This window comes from Callithrix jacchus, chromosome 9 (genome assembly GCF_049354715.1).
Source record: "Callithrix jacchus isolate 240 chromosome 9, calJac240_pri, whole genome shotgun sequence".
NCBI lineage: Eukaryota > Metazoa > Chordata > Mammalia > Primates > Cebidae > Callithrix > Callithrix jacchus.
The window spans coordinates 22303763-22322158 of NC_133510.1; the positions used below are offsets into that span (position 1 = coordinate 22303763).

At 38.8% G+C, this 18396-nt stretch overlaps 1 protein-coding gene across 6 annotated transcripts in view; it reads right to left on the reverse strand.

Annotated features, from left to right (window-relative positions):
* Positions 1–552: 552 nt before the first annotated feature.
* CD163 (CD163 molecule) overlaps positions 553–18396 on the reverse strand; it is a 37763-nt gene continuing 19919 nt past the window's right edge. Inside the window, exons 7-17 of one of the 6 annotated variants that reach the window (XM_078337977.1) lie at positions 17147–17461; positions 16733–17047; positions 16274–16366; positions 15864–16178; positions 14394–14714; positions 13318–13626; positions 12917–12955; positions 12598–12717; positions 11098–11193; positions 9792–9842; positions 553–770 (exon numbers count right to left, since the gene is read on the reverse strand). In XM_078337977.1, coding sequence (XP_078194103.1) covers positions 9823–9842; positions 11098–11193; positions 12598–12717; positions 12917–12955; positions 13318–13626; positions 14394–14714; positions 15864–16178; positions 16274–16366; positions 16733–17047; positions 17147–17461 — 1943 coding nt within the window. In that variant the 3' untranslated portion in view covers positions 553–770; positions 9792–9822. Of the gene's footprint in view, positions 771–9791; positions 9929–11097; positions 11194–12597; positions 12718–12916; positions 12956–13317; positions 13627–14393; positions 14715–15863; positions 16179–16273; positions 16367–16732; positions 17462–18396 lie in introns of all 6 variants that reach the window. The other 5 variants (XM_009003528.4, XM_002752297.6, XM_009003527.4 and 2 more) reach the window with 5 other exon arrangements.

An 18396-nucleotide genomic window follows, 5' to 3' on the forward strand; every position in this document is an offset into this window, starting at 1 on the left:
ACAATTAGTGATATTGAGTTTTTTTCATATGCATGTTGGCTGCATGTATGTCGTCTATTGAGAAGTGTTTGTTCTTGTCCTTTGACCATTCTTTAATGGGGTTGTTTTCTTCTTGTGAATTTAAGTTTCTTACAGAGGCTGGATATTACACTTTTGTTAGATGCATAGTTTGCAAACATTTTCTCCCATTCTGTAGGTTGTCTGTTTACTGTCTTGATAGTTTATTTTGCTGTGAAGAAGCTCTTTAGTTAAATCCAATTTGTCAATTTTTTTTGTATTGCAATTGCTTTTGGCTTCATCATAGAATCTTTGCCTTGTCCATGTCCCTAATTGTATTGCCTAGGTTGTCTTCCAGGGTTTTTTTTTTAAGTTTTAGGTTTTACATTATTCAAACCAAATAAGAAAAAATATATAGTACTGTATATGCAAATTGAAACACTGTCTGTCAAATAAAAGACCTTATAATATACTTAGGAAACTCTAGAAAAAATTAAGAAGCCCATTTAGAAATTAATAGAATTAAGAAAAATAGTTAACACATACTCAAATCAGTAGTATTCTTAATTATTTATTTAATTCCCTTGAAAGTCTCATATACACCATTAAGTAGTCACATTCACAAACTTAACTTTCACAAATTCAGCAGCAGTCTTAGGAATACTAGGAGAAGAAGAACTCCATAGAAATGCAACTGTAATATTCAGTGAGGGAGGTGAATTTCTGCTCCATTCAATAGTCCAGGTCTTCATCAAGGTATCTTCAAGGCTGAACTAAAACCATAAATAGAAAAATGTCATTTTCCTCTCCATATGCATATAAGAATTCGTTACATTATAACACAGAGACAGACTTGCTTATGTTAAAAATTATACTACTTTCCTGATAAGAAACCTTAAATGTTATTTTTTTTAAACTTCTGTGTGCATAAGAATTACTTTTAGCCCATGGAAATACAGAGGAATTAACAAATGTCATTTTTAGGAGCTGGCAAGATGGCTGAATAGAAACAGCTCCAGTCTGCAGCTCCCAGTGAGATCAAAGCAAAAAGTGGGTGATTTCTGCATTTCCAACTGAGTGGTGCCTGGAGCCCCAGGGAGACCGAACCATTCACTCCACTGTAAAGGGGGCTAAAGCCAGAGAGCCAAGTGGTCTTACTCAGCAGGTCCCACTCCCACTGAGCACAGCAAGCTATGAACCACTGGCTTGAAACACTGCTAGCACAGCCATCTGAAGTCAATCGGACAATCAGGCTTGGTGGGCAAGGGACGTCTGCCATTACTGAGGCTTGAGTAGGCGGGTTTTGCCTGACAGTGCTAAGGAGGCCAGGGAGTTCAGTCTGAGCAGAACTCACCACAGCACGGCAAAGCGGCTGTGACCAGACTGCCTCTCTAGATTCCTCTTCACTGGGCAGGGCATCTCTGAAAGAAAGGCATCAGCCCTAGTCAGAAGGGTATAGATAAAATTCCCATCTCCCTGGGACAGAGAACCTGAGGGAAAGCGTAGCTATGGGCATAGCTTCAGCAAACTTAAATGTTCCCGGCTGCTGGCTCTGAGGCTAGCAGGGACTCCTGACAGAGAATTGTCCCAGCACAGCGCTGGAGCTCTGCTAGGGACAGACTGCCTCCTCAGGTGGATCCCTGACCCCCATGCCTCCAGACTGGGAGAGACCTCCCATCAGGGATTAACAGACACCTCATATAGTAGAGCTCTGGCTGGCATCAGGCCAGTGCCCCTCTGGGATGAAGTTTCCACAGGAAGGAACAGGCAAGAAATCTTGGCTGTTCTGCAGCCTCTGCTGGTGATACCTAGGCAAATAGAGTCTGGAGTGGACCACCAGCAAACTGCAGCAGACCTGCTGCAGAGAGGCCTGACTGTTAGAAGGAAAACTAACAAACAGAAAGCAATAACATCAACCTCAACCAAAAGGATACCCACACAAAAACCCCAACCAAAGGTCATCACCTCAAACATCGAAGGTAGATAAATCAATGAAGACAGAAAAAAACTGTGCATAAGTGCTGAAAATTCCAAAAACCAGAATGGCTCTTCTTCTAAATGATCACAACTCCTCTCCAGCAAGGGCACAAAACTGTGCAGAAAATGAATTTGACGAATTGACAGAAGTAGGCTTCAGAAAATGGGCAATAACAAACTCCTCCAAGCTAAAGGAACACATTCTAACCCAATGCAAGGAAGCTAAGAACTTTGAAAACGGTTACAGGAACTGCTAACACTAGAATAACCAGTTTACAGAAGAAACTAAATGATCTGATGGAGCTGAAAAATACAGCATGAGAACTTTCTGAATCATACACAAATATCAATAGCTGAATCAACTAAGTGGAAGAAAGAATATTAGAGATTGAAGAACAACTTACTGAAAAAAGGCATGAAGACAAGATCAGAGAAAAAAGAATGAAAACAAACAAACAAAGCCTCCAAGAAATGTGGGACTATGTGAAAAGACTAAACCTATGATTGATTAGTGTACCTAAAAGTGACAGGGAGAATAGAATGAAGTTGGAAAATACACTTCAGGGTATTATCCAGAAGACTTTCTCCAAACTAGCAAGACAGGCCAACATTCAAATTCAGGAAATATAGAGAACACCACAAAGATACTCCTCAAGAACAGCAACCCCAGGCAGGCACAGTGGTTCAAGCCTGCAATCCCAGCACTTTGGGAGGCTGAGGTGTGTGGATCACGAGGTCAAGAGATCGAGACCATCCTGGTCAACATGGTGAAACCCCATCTCTACTAAAAATACAAAAAATTAGCGGTGCATGGTGGCACATGCCTGTAATCCCAGCTACTCAGGAGGCTGAGGTGGGAGAATTGCCTGAACCTAGGAGGCGGAGGTTGCGGTGAGCGAGATCGTGCCATTGCACTCCAGTCTGGGTAACAAGAGCAAAACTCCATCTCAAAAAAAAAAGAAGAGCAACCCCAAGACCCATAATCATCAGATTCACCAAGGTTGAAATTAAGGAAAAAATGTTAAGGGCAGCCAGAGAGAAAGGTCAGGTTACCTACAAAGGGAAGCCAATCAGACCAACAGCAAATCTTTCTGCAGACACCATACAAGCCAGATGAGAGTGGAGGCCAATATTCAACATTCTCAAAGAAAAAAATTTTCAATCCAAAGTTTCATATCCAGCCAAACTAAGTTTCATAAGCAAAGGAGAAATAAGATCCTGTACAGACAAGTAAATGCTGAGGGATTTTGTCACCACCAGGCCTGCCTTACAAGAGCTCCTGAAGGAAGCACTAAATATGGAAAGGAAAAACCAGTACCACCACTGTAAGAACAAACCAAAATATAAAGATCAATGATACTATGAAGAAACTGCATCAACTAATGTGCAAAATAACCAGCTAGCATCTTGATGACAGGATCAAATTCACACATAATCATATTAACTTTAAATGTAAATGGGCTAAATGCCCCCAATTAAAAGATACAGACTGGCAAATTGGATAAAGAGTCAAGACTCATCAGTGTGCTGTATTCAGGAGACCCATATCACATGTGAAAACACACATAGGCTCAAAATAAACGGATGGAGACTTAACAAGCAAATGGAAAGCAAGAAAAAAGCTGAGGTTGCAATCCTAGTCTGATAAAACAGACTTTAAATCAACAAAGATGAAAAAAGACAAAGAAGGGCATTACATAACAGTAAAGGGATCCATGCAACAAGAAGAGATAACTATCCTCAATATATATGCACCCAATACAGGAACACCCAGTTTATAAAACAAGATCTTAGAGACCTATAAAAAGACTTAGACTACCATACAATAATAGTGGGAAACTTCAATACCCCATTGTCAATATCAGATGGATCAATGAGGCAGAAAATTAACAAGGATACTCAGGACTTGAACTCAGCTCTGGAGCAAATGGACCTAATAGACATCTACAAAACTCTCCACCCCAAATCAACAGAATATACATTCTTCTCAGCACCACATAGCACTTTTTCTAAAATCAACCTCATAATCGGAAATAAAACACTCCTCAGCAAATGCAAAAGAATGGAAAGCATAACAAAGTCTCTCAGACCACAGTGCCATCAAATTAGAACTCAAGATTAAGAAACTCACTCAACAACAACAAAACACACACACACACACACAAGAAAAAAAAAGAAACTCACTCAAAACCACACAACTGCATGCAAACTGAACAACCTGCTCCTGAATGACTACCGGGTAAATAACAAAATTAAGGCAGAAATAATGAAGTTCTTTGAAACCAATAAGAACAGAGACACAACATACCAGAATCTGGACAGAGCTAAAGCAGTGTTAAGAGGGAAATTTATAGCACTAAATGCACACATCAGAAAGCAGGAAATATCTAAAATCAACATCCTGACATCACAATTAAAGGAACTAGAGAAGCAAGAGCAAACAAATTCAAAAGCTAGCAGAAGACAAGAAATCACTAAGATCAGCAGAACTGAACTAGATAGAGACAGAAAAAAAACCTTCAAAAAAATCAATCAATCCAGGACCTGGTTTTTTGAAAAGACAAAATAGACTGCTAGCCAGACTAATAAAGAATAGAAGAGAGAATAATCAAATAGATACAGTAAAAACAATAAAGGGGATATCACCACTGATCCCACAGAATTACAAATTACCATCAGAGAATACTATAAACACATCTAAACAAATAAGCTAGAAAATCTAGAATAAATAGATAAATTCCTCAACACATCCTCCCAAGACTAAATCAGGAAGAAGTCGAATCTCTGAATAGAATAATAACAAGTTATGAAATTGAGGAAGTAATTAATAGCCTATCATCCAAAACGAACAAACAAAAAAAGCCCAGGACCAGATGAATTCACAGCCAAATTTTGCCACAAGTACAAAGAAAAGCTAATACCATTCCTTCTGAAACTATTTCCAAATTATAAAGGAAGGGCCTCCTCCCTGACTCCTGTTATGAGGTCAGCATCATCCTGATACCAAAACCTGGAAGAGACACACACACGAAAAGGAAATTTTAGGCCAATATCGCTAACGAACATTGATGGGAAAATCCTTAATAAAATACTTGCAAACTGAATCCAGCAGCACATCAAAAAGCTTACCTACCATGATCAAGTTGGTTTCATTCCTAGGATGCAAGGCTGGTTCAAAATACAAAAATCAATAAATGTAATCCATCATATAAACAGAACCACAGACCGAAATGACATGATTATCTCAATAGTTACAGAAAAGGCCTTTGATAAAATTCAACACTTTTTCATGCTAAAAACTCTCAATAAACTAGGTATTGATGGAACATATCTCAAAATAATAAAAGCTATTTATGACAAACCCATGGCCAGTGTCATACTGAGTGGGCAAAAGCTGGAAGCATACCTTTTGAAAACTGGCACAAGACAAGGATGCCCTCTCTCACCACTCCTATTCAACAGAGTATATTGGAAGTTTTGGCCGGGGCAATCAGGCAAGAGAAGGAAATAAAGGATATTCAGATAGAAAAAGAGAAACTCAAATTATCTGTTTATGGATGACATGCTTGTACATTTAGAAAATCCCATTGTCTCAGCCCAAAATCTCCGTAAGCTGATAAGCAACTTCAGCAAAGCCTCAGGATACAAAATCAACGAGCAGAAATCACAAGCATTTCTGTATACCAATAATAGCTAAGCAGAGAATAAAATCATGAGTGAACTCCCATTCACAATTGCTACAAAGGGAATAATATAACTAGGAATGCAACTTACAAGGGATATAAAGGACCTCTTCAAGGAGAAATACAAACCAGTGCTCAAGGAAATAAATAAGGACACAAACAAATGAAAAAACATTCATGCTTATAGTTAAAAAGAGTCAATATTGTTAAAATGGCCATTTTGCCCAAAATTATTTATAGATTCAATGCTATCCCCATCAAGCTACCATTGGCTTTCTTCACAGAATTATAAAAAACTACTTTAAATTTCATATGGAACCAGAAAAGGGACTGTACAGCCAAGATGATCCTAAGCAAAAAGTACAAAGGTGAAGGCATCATACTACCTGACTTCAAACTATACTACAAGGCTACAGTAACCAAAACAGCACAGTATTGGTACCCAAACGGATATAGACCAATGGAACAGAACAGGGGCCTCAGAAATGACACCACACATCTACAACCATCTGGTCTTCAACAAACCTGACAAAAACTAACAATGGGGAAAAGACTCCCTATTTAATAAATGGTGCTGGGAAGATTGGCTAGCCATATACAGTAAACAAACTGGACCCCTTCCTTACAGCTTATATAAAAACTAACTCAAGATGCATTAAAGATTTAAACATAACACCTACAACCACAAAAATGCGAGAAGAAAACCTAGACAATACCATTCAGTACATAGGCATGGGCAAAGGCTTCAAGACTAAAACACTGAAAGGAATCGCAACAAAAGCAACGTTTGACAAATGGGACCTAATTAATCTAAAGAGCTTCTACACAGCAAAAGAAACTATCATCAGAGTGAACAGGCAACCTACAGAGTGAGAGAAAATTTTTGCAATCTATGCATCTGACAAGTTTAGCATCCAGAATCTACAAGGAACTTAAACAAATTTATAAGAAAAAAACAATCCCATCAAAAAGTGGGAATATGAACAGACACTTCTCAAAAAAAGACATTTATGTTGCCAACAAACATATGAAAAAAAGCTCATCATCACTGATCATTAGAGAAATGCACATCAAACCACAGTGAGATACTATCTCATGCTAGGTAGAATGGCGATCATTAAAAAGTCAGGAAACAACAGATGCTGAATAGGATGTGGAGAAATAGGAATGCTTTTACACTGTTGGTGGCAGTGTAAATTAGTTCAGCCATTGTGGAAGACAACATAGCAATTCCTCAAGGATCTAAGACCAGAAATGCCATTTGGCCCAGCAAACCCATTACTGGGTATATACCCAAATAATTATAAATAATTCTATGATAAAGACACATGCACACATATGTTTATTGCAGCACTATTTACAATAGCAAAGACATGGAACCAACTTAAATGCCCATCAAAAATAGACTGGATAAAGAAAATGTGGCACATATACACCATGGAATACCATGCAGCCATAAAAAAGGATGAGTTCATGTTCTTTGAAGGGACATGGATGAAGCTGGAAACCATCATTCTCAGCAAACTGACACAAGAACAGAAAACCAAATACTGCATATACTCACTCATAAGTGGGAGTTGAACAATGAGAACAAGTGGACACAGGGAGGGGAACATCGCACCCCAGGCCCCGCGAGGGGCTGGAAGGTAAAGGCAGGGAGAGCATTAGGACAAATACCTAATGTACATGGGGCCTAAAACCTAGATGATGTATTGATAGGTGCAGCAAACCACATGAAACACACCTGCATGTTCTGCGCATGTCTCCCATCACTTAAAGTAAAGTGTTTTAACAAAAGAAACATTATTTTCAAAATCACCTCATGTGATTCTGAAGAAGTTATTAAGCAGTGATTACTCATTAAGGAAAAAGTATTTCGATTATTATTTATCACATCAGAAAACATATGCTTCAGATTATAAATCAAAACTTATTCATAGTTCTCATTTTACAACACTGCTAGAATATTTAGCTTCTTTATGCACATATAAATGCATAATTTTATACATGTAAACATTATATTTAATTATAGCCAACATATAATCGAATCATGTTGTCATATTTTATAGGTGATTTTTCCTTTTTTGATTGGATAAATCATAATTTTTCCAGCCATTACTCCATCAATCAGCAATCACTTTGTTTCCAGTTTTTTGCCACTATCAACAACATTGCAAAAAGAAATGTTTGTGTATTTGTCATTCCATACTAGTGACTTTATTGGTATTGGAAGAAATTCTCAGGGATGGAATTGTTGGGTCAAAGGATCTGTGAAGCTTTGAAAATAATTTGTCCTGTATGAGGCGGTTTTTTGGTTATGCAATTGTCTGGAAGCCGCTTGATAAGCCCATCTGAAGAGGCGCTGCTGGGCTGCCTCGGGCTGCGGCTGCTGGGTAGTCTTCCTCTGGGTTTTGTTTACACTGGTGAGGTTAGACCTGCCTTCCCAATGGCGGGCGGCATTCCTCCCACCAAGCTCCATCTTCCTGGCGGGAGTTCAAACTGATGTGCTGGCTGCAAAACTCTAGCAAGAGGGCTTCGATTTGCTGAACTTTGTCGGGGTGGGACCTGCCAAGCCATGTCTCCTATTTCCCTGCTCTCAACTCTCCCTTTCTTGCCAGATTGCTTTCTCCAAATGTTACCATATCTCACACTTCCAAGAGCAGTTTTTGAAATGACCTTTTTCTCTGTATTCCCACCAGTAATCACTATTAATGGTATTTTATATTTTTGTTAGTCTGATTTGTATAAAGTGATACCTCATTGTTAATTATAGTTTCAGTCCTCCAGACACTTAAAAGTATCTGTCATTTGAAATTCATTTTGTGCAAATTGTCTTTTCATAGCTTTGCCCAATTATCCATTGGATGTTACACATACACATACATACACACAATTTACATTCATATATATTAACCCTTTTGTGCTCTGTACAGTTTATAAAGACTCCATGTATACGTGTGTGTGTGTAGTATGCAAAATTAGCTCTGCATTTTATAGATGCTCACAATTTATGTTTTGTATACTTTGAGTTCCAACTCTTGTCCTTTGTCTCATCTATATTTCTTATATGCCATAAATAATATTTCTATAAGAAATACTTCTTCTACATTTCAATTCTAGATGTAGTTGTCCCCAAATTGTCATTTTAAAAACAGAAATCTATCCAGTAACTCATTTCACAATCCTTTGCTTTTGATGTATAGCTTAACTATACATCTTGTTCACATTTTGAATTTTTTCTCTTTTATGTTTTTCTCATGAAAGCAAGTTGTAAAATGCAATTCTAATCATCTTGTCTCATTTGAACCTTTCAAAGTTCTTCACCACCTCCTCAACAGACCCCAAAATGAAATATGAACATAAAATATAGCAGTTAAGACCATTCATTATAGGGCTCTATGCAGCCTTTTCAGCTTAGATTCTCACCACCTATTTCTGTCCACATGACCTCTTGATATTACTACCTATAGCCTATGACATCTTTTATTAAACAATCATGTCTTTGCCAATAGTATCTTTTATCTCTGTCTCTTGAGTGCTCAAGGCACTACTTGTTACCATAAATATGTTCAATATATGTTCTTGAATAAAAAACTTCTTATAGTTCCCTAAAGGCATGGTTCTTTTTTCTGCCTCTAGTTTGCACATACTGTGTCCTTTCTGTGGAATTGTCTATTTTTCAGTTATTTTTAAAGTTTACCTTAAATATCTCATCATCTTACAGCAACCCCAAATTTTATTAGGCAAACTTTCTGTATTCTTGTGGTGTCTTCAGTAATCATTGCCATAGCATGTATTATACAATGCAGATGAATAGTATGTCTTATCTTTTTCCTTAAATGATACTGTAAGTCTTCAAAAGATTTATTTACATTTATTTACTCAGTTTCTCCTTAGCTCTATGGATGTATTATTGCTTACTATATATGTGTGTATGTATAATTAAGAGATGAATGAGTCATTTTATAAGTTTTTACATATTCTCAATATAGATATATATGTATACAAATATATGCACATAAGCATATAACGTATGTATACATACATTCTTTCTTTCTAATGCCAGAGGAGCTCTCAGTCCTCAAAAGAAATGTGGCTATTTTGAACAAGGACTAATAAATTCTCATCACTCACCTCACTGGGTTATAAATTCCCATTTTCCTTTTCAGTGTGCCTCAGAATGGCCTTCTTTTTCATTCCAGAAATAGGAAGAAATTTAGACACAGAAATTAGTTCAGCAGCATTGAAATCAGCTGACTCATTGGAATTTTCTGAAAGGAAGAAAATAATTACTGGGAAATAAACCAGACCTCTCCTCAAGTAACTGTGAGCCTCTTTGAGCAACTAAAAACACTAGCCACAAGCATGTGTGATTTAGAGGGCAGATAAAGTCTCTCCTATTCCTTAAATATGTTTCCTGACAAAGTAACAGTACATGTTTCTTATACCTTAAATGTGATCCCTGACACAGTAGCAGATGCATAATTCTTTGGATTGAGGAAGTGAGGAAGCCCTCTCTCAGAAAGTCAGGGACCCTTCATGGAGTAAAGACAGTGGGTTTTTGGATATTTCTTCCAACTCTGAAAATTTATGCTGCCCAGAGGCAGAATTAGTGCATCCATGCTAAATTGAAGTTCAAGAGCAAAGCAGCATGATGTGATGAAAAATAAGGCTAGTCCTATGGATTTTGATGGTTTCTCATGCAATAAAGATATGGAAAATTTAAGCTTTTAGGCTTTTGGGGAAAATATAATAAATATCAAGCTATAGAAAAAAAATAACAGGAAATGGGAATGCAAGAAACTGTGAAAAACATACCCAGGTCAGAGGATACAAAGTAGCAGATATGTAGGATGAAGAGTCTAGAGGTCTAATGTACAACATGAGGATTATAGGTAATAAAATTGTACTGTATATAGGATTCATGGTAAGTGAGGAGGTTTTAGCGGCTCTTGCCACAAGAAAAACACACAAAAAAGTAACTATGTCAGATGATGGATGTGTTCATTTGCTTTGCTGTAGTAAGCTTTTTACTGTCTATATACATCCCATAAAATCTTGTTGGATACCTTAAATATACACAAAATTTATTTAAAGAAAAAACTTAAACTGTCACTTATGACAGTCTTTTGTAAGATTAATAAAGATTAGTATCCATTTTAATAAAAGGAGGACCAAGTCAGAATATTCCGCTGCATGGTGTTTTGCATACCTCTGGTCAGGAATAATCACAGGCCTCATAAGCTAAAGGCCTCCCTGTGCTTGCAATTTTGATGTTCACTAAGAATAATTTTCAGTCATTCTTGTCCCTTATGTGCATCTAAGCTTCCTACTACATGTTTAGATTTTTTAAACTGTTTATCAAAGTAAAATGTCTAGGCCTCAATTGAGGCCACTGGTCTGAACCCCAGGGCAACAGACCCTCCAAGAACCTACAGACCTGAGGAATTTATTAGGTCCAGATCATCTGCATTCAGGCAAGAATTCATCTCCCGGTATTGAATCTGGTGGACAACATTCTCTCCTCTTGAGGAAACTGACAACAGAGATCCTAGGTTAGATATCAGCCATCATAATAAAAATTTTCTTTCCTGGATGTGTGCTTTCTCCCAGCGCTGCAAACATACCTCATTTTTATCCACGCTATTGTTTCTACCCCATTCTACCACCACGCTCTTCCCTTATAATGCCACACACTCAAATGAAATAGGCACAAGGCTAAATCTTCCCCACTGCCATTGTAGTAATGTAACAACCCACTTTTTTTCCCCAAGTAAGCCAGCAGTCTTCCATAACTCACTGGAGCTTTTCTTAAGTCTCTGTAAAAGTCTTTTCTCTCCCCTCCATTCTCACTATAGTTTTAGTACTTTTCATTTTTCACCTCAACTGTTAGAAAATGCCATTCCTGTCAGTCACTTGGTTTTCTTTGAATCCTTCATACATCCTGTTGCCGAAAGATCTTTCTAAAAGACCTCTGACCATTTCACCCCCCTACATAATACTCTTTAATGACTATGAATCTTACTGTGAAACATAAGAATTTCATGATTTGTGCCTTTTCTCTTCTTCAGACTTAGCAGCCTCTCTCCTTACACTCAACTTTTACTCCCTCCGCCCCGCAGGAAAAAAAAAAAAAAAGAAATGCTTCATCCTTCAGGCTTCTCTCCACTTGTACATCTTCTTTTCTAGAATGTTCCTCACCCAATTCTCTGAGCCTCTATGTTGAAAATTTGTCTCCCAAGCCTCTTTGAAGCCTCCAGTAATTCCCCTCCTTTTTCAGTTAATTACTACCTTCTCTGTGCCACTTCTGCTCCTCATTCCTATTAATGTATAAGTATAATGGCTACATTGTAGTGTATTTGTTTACATATGTATCTCTACCACTAGCCTTGAAGTTCCACCAAGATTTATTGCCTATATCTGTATCTTCAGAGCCTAATACATTGCTCAACAGAACAGCAAAATTTCTAATAAGGTGATTGATTATAGTAAGAGAAAATAAATGTTGAGGCAAAATGTCATCCTAAACAATATACAAGATAGTCATTCTGAACTTTCAATTCTATAATGCTCTAATTAAGCATGTAGATAGAGCACAAGAATCATCAATGCAACCTAAAGCCCCATTTCTCCTCAGAAATCATATTCCCTCTATTTAAAAACAGAAAAAAAATCTGTAGAAATAGTGCTCCCTGTGTTGTCAAAGCTGGTCTTGAACTCCTGGACTCAGGTGATCCTCCTGTCTTGGCCTCCCAAAGTGCTAGGATTACAGGTGGGAGCCACCATGCCTGGTCCTTCCCTTTATTTTGAGAAACTGCTCAAACCTCAAATATTTTAGATTCCATCTTTCTGGTCATCAGACTTAAGTCTAATATTTTTTTCTTCCCAAGAACTTCCTTATCCTGTAGACACATTAGATAAACCCTAATTTGACTCAAACCTGCAAGCCGCTGTCTTTGTCTTCGCTTTCGAGTCAAGAAGAATAATGTGACGAAAATGACCAACAGAACAACCCCAAGGATCCCGACTGCAGTAAGAGATGACTGACGTGATGAGTGACCTAAGTAAATATCAAGAGATTGGATTATGTCTTATCGAAAATACCAAGGTTCCTAGTCACCGACTCTCTCTTTGGTCAAATACAGGATCCCTGAGTCAAATCCACAGAACCTCTTCTGACCTAAAATTTCTAAACAACGACAAAAAAAACTCTATGTATGCAGATAACTGGTCCCATGATCGTAAACTCCATAATATACCTGTTGTGGCCTTTTGTGCGTTTTTGTGCTCTGAAATATCTGTAGGAGAAAAGAGAAAGAGGCTTAATTCTTTTGAGTAATATATAGAACAAACATTTTTATTTCCTTGTCTGAATTCTTAGTCCCTCTCAACCAAGTAAATAACTCTTTCCCACCTAAAACTAGAGTCCTCTAGTCTTTTTTTCTCTGCACAATGGATAGAGGTCATATGCTTCTCCTTGGTGAAGGCCAGTATATAACAATTATTTTCATCATTCTTTTAGTAGAGACATTATGCTTTTCTAATGAGAATCCCCACCAGATCCCTGTGTCGATACGTCTGATTTTTACACAACACACATCACTGCCCAACCCCTTTGCTGCCAGAGATTACAAGTTCAATGCAGGCTTCTGGCACTTACTTGTACAATTCACTGCAGCGTCTTCCTTGTGCCCACATTCACTGTGGCCCCAGCGTCTGGCAGGACAATCCCACAAGGAAGACTCATTCCCTTTGCACTTGACTTCATTGAGCCATATGGGACCAGTCCCCTGACCAAACTCTGCTTCTTTGAATGCTTTCAAAGCTGGACCACAGCCAAGTTGTTGACACACCACATGAGCATCATCCAAGTCCCAGGAGTCATCACACACTGTCCCCCAGGAGCCTCCATGCCAGATCTCCACACGCCCAGAACAGGAAGTAGGTCCTTCTTGAAGTCTTATCTTGTCTGAAAAATGAGAGACATGTAGGCTATTTCTAAGATTTCTAAAAGCTTCCAAGAGTTCACAGGGGAAAAGAGAGATTTGAAACTTAAAAAAAAAAAACTATTTAAAATGCTACTGAATGTGCATTTTAAAATTTCTATTTTTACAAAATTTATCTTTTATGAGAGGACTTGTCATTTCAGCAAACTAGGTGTATTTCATCCTGCATGTAAGATACATGGTGTGACTCAGTAAATGTTAAATGATTAAAGTTAACATTATAAATATGTGATGTCAGTTTCTTTCAAGTAGACAAGATCTTGGGAAATTGCCAGGTTGATAGAAATCTCACATTTCAAGAAGATGTAGAGTGTAGAAATACTTCAGGACTGATCTTTCTGACTGCTTTTCTCCTTATATTAGTATAACAAGATAATATTTGAAAAATGGGTAAGGTAAAGTAGACCATTCAACAGTCAAATATTAAATCACATATTCTCTCCTCCTCAGAGAAGGCAATTGAAAAAAAATCTTTCCAGCAGACCATGGGAAGTATGATATCCTTTGGAATAATAATCGCTGTTCCTGAATATCTACAGGTCAAATTAAATAAAATCAACTACACCATCCAAGTAGAATAGATATTACCCACAGGTTACCCATCCTTGCTTAATTAGATCTAACACCTTAAGCCAGTATGAGAATAGAAAAATAAAATCCAATGTGCCTTATCAGAAGATGAGAGTGGGGCTGCAGAATGGAATTTTCATGTGGGTCGATGGAGACTCACTGTCACATGTGATCCAGGTCTCCTCCGAGGGGTTGGCCAGTCTCTGCTCCCATGGAGATGATAGGCACTGCCACAGCGCGTCAGGTCCTTTTGGGCACTGAACATTGTCCACCCACATGGGAATGGACGTTGCCTTGTCTAAAGATGCAGCGTTGATTTTCCCTCTGTCTGCACAGCCCAGCTGCCTGCACACCACACTCACAGTGGTTTCAGACATGCCACTCCTGCCAACACTGCCCCAGGCTCCATTGTAAAAAACTTCCAAACGGCCTGCACAGGCCTCTCTGCTGGCTTCACTGGTCAGTCTAAGAGACATGAACTCTGCAGTGAAACACAGAATTAGTAGTTTTGCATCTTTCCTGAAGATTTAGAGACTCCTTCCCTTTACCGTGATGTAAGAATGCCTTTAAAAATAGGTACAATATGTCAGTTACTAATAATTCTTTAGTAACTTCTGGATAATTTCATAGATGTTATTAAAACAGAGTATTTATACTACAAATATGTCACAGTTTTTTAGTCTTAGGTTTTGTACTCAGGGACCTCTTTAGATTACCCTCAATGATTCTAAGAGGCTTTCCAGATCTCAAAGGCTAAAAGCCTTTTTCAATTACATAGTTTGGATTTTTTTTTCCCAAAAATACTCTGGTGGTGGTTGTTGTTTTGCAAGTCTTTGATAGTTAAAATTGTTAGACACTTCGGCACTAAAATCAGTGTTTTGTCTACATGTCTTAAAATGACATAGTTCATTTGCTGACACTTCACAGTTTTGCTGTGCATGTCTTCTACCAGACTTATGCCATTAAAATAGTAATAAATCACTTCTGGCATACAGAGTTTTTCACTTCCTTAAGTTACCGAGTCACAGTACTGTTTCTCCCAATATATTATGAAATAGTACATTTTTAAATTTCAGAATGTTTTCTAAAACTCATCATGTATACAAAGCAAGAGAGTGGGGCTGCAGAATGGAATTTTAGCAGAATGGAGATTAGCAGTAATCTCATGCTAATTTTTGTTTCTATGACAAGTAAATCTCATTTATCTGCCATGAAAAATTTCTTGGGCATGGTAATTATCTTTTTTTAATGTAGAATGATGCACCATGTGTATTTCTTCTTGTCCCATTAAATCTACTTCTTTATTAATACTGTAATTATCAAGTGGTGCCATTTGATCGCTGTCTAATATCCAGCTCCAAACATATTTATTAAAAACCTTCATTATTAACTCTGTTGTCGTCTTCATTATCTACAAGACCATTTCTGGTCTTTTCTCTCTGCAATATCACACCACATTGCACATGAAGTAGCACTGGCACATCAAACTCAAGCTTCTGGTATCCTGACTCCTGAGCTCATTCCTTTTGGACCTGCTTTTCAGGAAAATCTTTAAGATTAATATCCCTCACTTCTCTTCTTCAGGCCTTTCTCTATGTAATTGTGACCAGAGGTTATATGCATAATTTACCTGAGCAGATAACTCCTGCATCCTCCTTGTGCCTGCAATTTTGCTGCCCCCAGCCATGTGAATGGCACTGCCAAATGCGGGATTCTTTTCCATTGCATTTCATCTCATCCAGCCAGATGGGCCCTGTTCCTTCCCCAAAATAAGCAGAACCAGTGGCATTAACGGCCTCTCCACAGCCCAGCTGTCTGCACACGACATGGGCATCACTCAGGTCCCAGCTGTCATCACAGATGGTGCCCCAGGAGCCCTCATGATAGATCTCTACTCTCCCAGCACAGCGACCTCCTCCATTTACCAGGCGAAGTTGACCACTCTCTGCAAAGAGAAATGAAAATATTAATAACATGCATTCCTCAATCCTTTGGAATGCATGTTATTAATATTTTCATAGATTGGTCACAGAGTCTCACCTATGCAGGGCACAGCACTTTCTTCTGGAGTGGTAGGCCTTGTCGGGCCCAAAGATGATGAATTGCATGGGGATAGTGTTTGGGACTGGTTTCCTGCAAACACCAAAGTACTCAGTCATACAAGATACAAAAGGTTGGGGGGTCAGATGGAAGGTTATCTGGATGAGTGAGGGGAAAGAGGGAAGAGTAAGAGAGAGAGAGGGGAAGGTGGACGAGTTTGGAATAAATCAGGTGCTTTGAGATGGGCTTCACAGAGTAAGCACTGGATAACTATGACTCCATCAAAATTAGGTTTGCTCACTCTCTGAAAAGACAAATGAGGTTAATATTCTGAAGCATGAATCAGTATTCATTCTTCTCATGACCCTTCAAAATGGATCATTATCTTTCACTTTTGTTCTTCATCCCTATGTACACCTGCTCTTAAGACCCGTCACTGGCTGCCCTTCATTCTCTTACCTGAGCAGATCACAGAGGCCACTTGCCCTGAAGGACATAGTGAGGCACCCAGAGCAGTTACAGGACAATCTCCTATGTGCCGCTCAGTCCCAGTGCAGTAAAACATATGTCTCCAGACCTGACCATTTCCTTTTCCAAAACGTGCTCCTTTTGGGGTAGAAAGGGCAACTCCACATTTAAGCTGCTGGCAAAGAACGTGGGCATCTTCTATGTCCCAGTGAGAGTTACAGAGGGATCCCCAGGTCCCAAGGGTTTTGAGCTCCACTCTGCCCTCACATGGGGTCTTGCCATTCACCAAGCGAATTTCTGTGTATCCTGCAAGGAGACACGGCTTTAGAAAAAGTTGACTATGACTCCCTAACCCTATCCCTTTCACAGTATGGGAACTGATTAAAGATGTTATCTGGGTCTTACTTGAGCAGACTACTCCAACATCCCTGCTGTGGCTACAAGTTCCATCTGGGCGGGATGCTACGGGGCAGAGTGAAAGATGGGACTCATGTCCCTCACACTGGAATTCTTCAGCCCAGATCTGTCCGCTTCCCTCTCCAAAGTGAGCTCCCCCAAGGATAGAGACAACTGTGCCACACTGTAATTCCCTGCATAGCACACTGGCAGCTTCCAGAGAGAAATCAGAATCACAGACGGAGCCCCATGAGTCGCCATGCTTCACTTCAACACGTCCAGAACAGGGGATGTCCCCTCCAACCAGTCTGGGTTCCCTGTGGGCTGAAAAATAAATATCATTTCAGTGAGAGACAACATGATTTCCAAATTTCCATTCACGATGAGGGTTAGGAAGGTGGTGAGGAGTGGGAAATGGAGACCGGAGTGTGTTCAGTGATTTCCTACATTTGTTTGTCTTGGCTTTTCTGCCTGGAGTTGGGTATGGATAATTCTAGACCTCCCTATTCCTAGCTGAACTCGTCCACCTGAGAGGATTCTGAGAATTTACCTTGTGCGGTCAACAATCCTCAGAGCCAATGATAACTCTGGTCTTCAAACATGTTGCTTAATTTATTCATAATAACATTAGAGACCACAAACAATATATATATATATACACACTATCTCTATCTCAATCTTGCACTCATTCCTCCATGTGCTGCAGTCTGGGGTTTGCTCAACCTTTTTGAATTGTTCTGTCAAGTTTTTCAATATGCTGCTAATTTTCAAAATGAACATCAGACTTCTTCCTTTTGATGCCTGTTACACTTGGTATACGTGACCCTTCTTTCTCCCATTTTCTCCTCTTCCCTTTCTGACAGTGCTTTATCAAAACATTTCATGTATTCCTTGAGTCAAAGTTCTGTCCATAACCTTCTCATCTGCTCAATGGACATGTCTCAACTGCCAATAATCTATACTTTTTTCTTTAATTTTAGATTCACAAACACATCTGCTAAGACATGTGGAACTTAAAGTATTCAAAGCTGAATGAATTATTGTACGACAAGTCCACTGTATTATTTACTTAATTAGTGATATCTAGACCAAACTAGATTCATCTAAATTGAACCACTTTATCTTGCCACAAATAACGGTAATGATAGCAGTGATTGATCTCTCTCCTCCCCCAACCTCCTGCCCACCCTTGGGGGAAGTTGGGCAGGAAGGGTGGGGGAGAGGAAGAAAGAGTAACAGAAACCTTTCCACTTTACAGC